The sequence below is a fragment of the Phaethon lepturus genome, unplaced genomic scaffold (assembly GCF_000687285.1).
Source record: "Phaethon lepturus isolate BGI_N335 unplaced genomic scaffold, ASM68728v1 scaffold46898, whole genome shotgun sequence".
NCBI lineage: Eukaryota > Metazoa > Chordata > Aves > Phaethontiformes > Phaethontidae > Phaethon > Phaethon lepturus.
In genome coordinates, this window is record NW_010559180.1 from 1 (window position 1) to 3,940 (window position 3,940).

A 3,940-nucleotide genomic window follows, 5' to 3' on the forward strand; every position below is an offset into this window, starting at 1 on the left:
GGGACCGCGCTGCCGGGCTTTCCTGCCGCCTCTCCGGTTTTCCCGTGCGGAGCAGCCCCGCCACCATGTCCGTCAGCAGCCACGAGAACCGAAAATCCCGCTCCAGCTCCGGTTCCATGAACATCCACCTCTTCCACAAGCCGGGCCACGCCGACAGCCTCCTCACCCACCTCAACCTGCTCCGCAAGCGGCACCTCTTCACCGACGTGGTGCTGCGAGCGGGGAACCGGGCCTTCCACTGCCACCGGGCCGTCCTGGCCTCCTGCAGCCGCTACTTCGACGCCATGTTCAGCGGGGGCCTGAAAGAGAGCAGGGACGCCGAGGTCAACTTCCACGACTCCCTCCATCCCGAGGTGCTGGAGCTGCTGCTGGACTACGCATACTCGGCCCGGGTGCTGATTAACGAGGAGAACGCGGAGTCCTTGCTGGAGGCCGGGGACATGTTGCAGTTTCAGGACATTCGGGATGCTTCGGCCGACTTTCTGGAGAAGAATCTCTACCCTGGGAACTGCTTGAACATGCTGCTGCTGTCCGATGCCCACTGCTGCGAGCGGCTCTTGGAGCTGTCCTGGAGGATGGCGTTGGCCAACTTCACCTCGCTCTGCAAGACCGAAGACTTCCTCCGACTGCCCAAAGACAAGCTGCTGGAGCTGGTGGAGAGCGAGGAGCTGGAGGTAGAGGATGAGACGTTGGTCTACGAAGCTGTTATAGGTTGGATCCGGTACGATTTGCCCCGACGCCATGAAGTTCTGCCGGAGTTGCTGCGCTCCGTCCGCCTGGCCCTTCTGCCCGAGTCCTACCTGCGGAAGCAAGTGGCCTGCGAGAAGCTGGTGACCAGCCACAAGCTGGGGGAGGAGATCGTGGCCGACGCCGTACGGTGCAAAATGAAGATCCTGCAAAACGATGGGCTGGTGACAGGGTGCTGTGCCCGACCCCGCAAGGTCAGCCAGGCCCTGCTGCTGCTCGGTGGCCAAACCTTCATGTGCGACAAGATTTACATGCTGGATCATAAAACCAGCGAGATCATTCCGCGTGCTGACATCCCCAGCCCTCGTAAAGAGTGCAGTGCCTGCGCCATCGGGTGCAAAGTGTACATCACCGGTGGCAAAGGCTCCGAGAACGGCGCTTCCAAAGACGTCTGGGTTTACGACACCCTCCACGACGAGTGGGCGAAAGCCGCTCCCATGCTGGTGGCGCGGTTCGGCCACGGCTCCGCTGAGCTGGACCACTGTCTGTACGTGGTGGGGGGTCACACAGCAGTGAGCGGCGCCTTCCCGGCCTCTCCCTCCGTCTCTCTCAAGCAAGTCGAACACTACGACCCGGCGCTTCCAAAGACGTCTGGGTTTACGACACCCTCCACGACGAGTGGGCGAAAGCCGCTCCCATGCTGGTGGCGCGGTTCGGCCACGGCTCCGCTGAGCTGGACCACTGTCTGTACGTGGTGGGGGGTCACACAGCAGTGAGCGGCGCCTTCCCGGCCTCTCCCTCCGTCTCTCTCAAGCAAGTCGAACACTACGACCCGCAGCTGGACAAATGGTCCTTGGTGGCTCCTCTCCGAGAAGGTGTAAGCAACGCCGCCGTGGTGGGAGCCAAGATGAAGCTGTTTGTTTTCGGTGGCACCAGCGCCAACCAGGAGAAGCTGCCCAAGGTGCAGTGCTTCGACCCCTGCCAGAACCGCTGGACGGTGCCCGCCAGCTGCCCCCAGCCCTGGCGGCACACGGCCGCCGCCGTGGTGGGCAGCCACATCATCGTCATCGGGGGGGACACGGAGTTCTCCGCCAGCTCCGCTTACCGCTTCCACAGCGACACCTACCAGTGGTCCAAATTCGGGGACGTCACCGCTAAGCGCATCAGCTGCCGGGCCGTTACGTCGGGTAACAGACTGTACGTGGTGGGGGGCTACTGTGGGGCTCAGCGCTGCAAAACGCTGGACTGTTACGACCCATCGTCCGACACCTGGAGCAGCGTCACGACAGTGCCTTACTCCCTCATCCCCACCGCCTTCGTCAGCACCTGGAAGTACCTGTCTGCCTGAGTCACGGTGTGGCGAAGAACCTGGAAGGTAAATGGTTGCGGATCAACCCAGAGCTCCTCTGTAGAACTTTGCGCTGCACCAGGGTTAAGCCCCGAGGGGCAGATGCCCGTGGATCCGGACTGGAGCTGTCCTACCCTTGTGCAAACATCAGCTCCGGACGCTTCCAGGCTGGTAGTTTGGGCTCTAAAACCCTGCAGGAGACAGAATGTCTCTTTAGGTGCCGAAACGCTGCGGGGAGAAGATTAGTATAAATAACAAGACCCTAAACCTGGCATCCTAGCCCTTCCACTGAGTCTTGGCCTATGCAAGGATTTTGGGGAATGCTGTCAGCGAGGAGGATTGGGTGTCGTCCCTGGTACAGAAGGCTCGTCGAGTCGATCATTATATGAACAGGCAGCCCGTCTGCGGGAGCTGGGGGAGACCGTGCGGTGCCGCGGGGGACCGGCTGCTGCTTTTAGCGCAGCCGCCTCCTCCTGGTGCCACGGTTAATCTGGTAGTGGCACCCAAACGTCTTGTGGGACGTGAGGGCTGCGAGCGGGTGCCAGAACAAGATTATAGCTGGGATTTAGTCCCAGAATGGTTGGTAATTGCATTTGTAAGACAAGCCCTGTCTACATATAAACACAGGGTTTCTCTGCTTCTGATTATTCTCTGGTGTCCCTTTTGTGCCATTTCTTTCCTGCCACGCAGCGATTACCTTTTTAAAAATTTGCAACTGGAATTAAACCTTTCTAAAGGCTCTTGGCAGAAAAGGTGCCAGTGAATCACAGATCCCCGCAGGTTTTTTTCCTTTTTCCCCTTGCGAGAGCTGTACCACCCAAACAAACTCGTAATAAAAGGTCCTGCGACACCTATAGAAAATTCCAGGATGCAGAGGGAAATCGGCAGCCGTCACTCCACGATAGCCGCGTTTGAGGTTTTGAGGCCCGGGGAGCGGCGTCAGGTTTGCTGCGTGCACACTGGTCTCACACTACTCTTCTGCACCACAGGCTTCGCACCCGGTTTTGCCATCCTTCACCGAGGATCCAGGCAGAAGACACGGGCGGTGGGAGGAGGTGCTCCTAGCAAGTCTGTGAACGCTCCTGGGTCTCGTCAGCAGGGCTGAAGGTAACGCAGCTTTGGCTTTGATCCGCTTCCGTACATCCCCTTCGTTCAGGCCAGGGAGGTGACAAGCGCGGAGGGACCTCCTTGGGCCGGCGGCTTGCGCTGTCCCTCGAGACGGCAAAAGCTTTCTCCTAACTCGCGTGATCTCGGAGCAGGAACCAGAGGAATATTTTTTACTTCTTTCATTCAATATTTTGTTTAAGTAATATTTACTAGAATGGACAAAAGAAGCTCTTAAGTAACTGGCAGCGGGCTCTGGACTGCGCTGCTGGCTGCCGTGACTTGGAATGCAGGCAGCACCAGAGGCATGGTTAGTGTCTTAAGATATAAGGTTAAGCGTCTTAACATGCGACAGTACCTTACCCCCGGGCTGGTTCTGTACATTTATTTCTTTTTTTTATAGAGCAGTTGTGTGTGTTTATTACTCGGCCTGGAGCTGCTTCAATAAATCTGAATAAAATCCACCGTGTCCCTTGCCTGTTCTGTATGCTTAAGGTGCAGGTTTTCCCAGCCCACACTTGAGAGAACGTTTAGCAAAATAGCGAAGAGCATTCCCTGCTTAAGAGCCCAAACCTTCATCCGCCGGAGAGGGCTCAGATCTTCCTACATCTTTGTAACGCGGGACTTGGGCAGGCTCAGGTCCTGTGCTGCCTTCCAGCTTTGCAGGACACACAAATCTGTTTAAAACTCCAAAGACGAAGCTATTCTCTGCCCTCGCCTGGTCATCCTCTGCGGAGCCGGGTTTCCTCGCTGCCAAAAAGACCCAAATAGGGAGGGAAGCGCTGCCCCGTCTCTCCCCGA

General features: G+C 57.8%; 1 protein-coding gene across 1 annotated transcript; it reads left to right on the top strand.

Annotated features, from left to right (window-relative positions):
* Window positions 1–65: 65 nt before the first annotated feature.
* Window positions 66–2,035, top strand: LOC104625612 (ectoderm-neural cortex protein 1-like). The gene is made up of 2 exons (XM_010293281.1): window positions 66–1,304; window positions 1,502–2,035. Exons 1-2 carry the CDS (start codon window positions 66–68, stop codon window positions 2,033–2,035), a joined length of 1,773 nt encoding a protein of 590 aa, XP_010291583.1.
* Window positions 2,036–3,940: the final 1,905 nt, after the last annotated feature.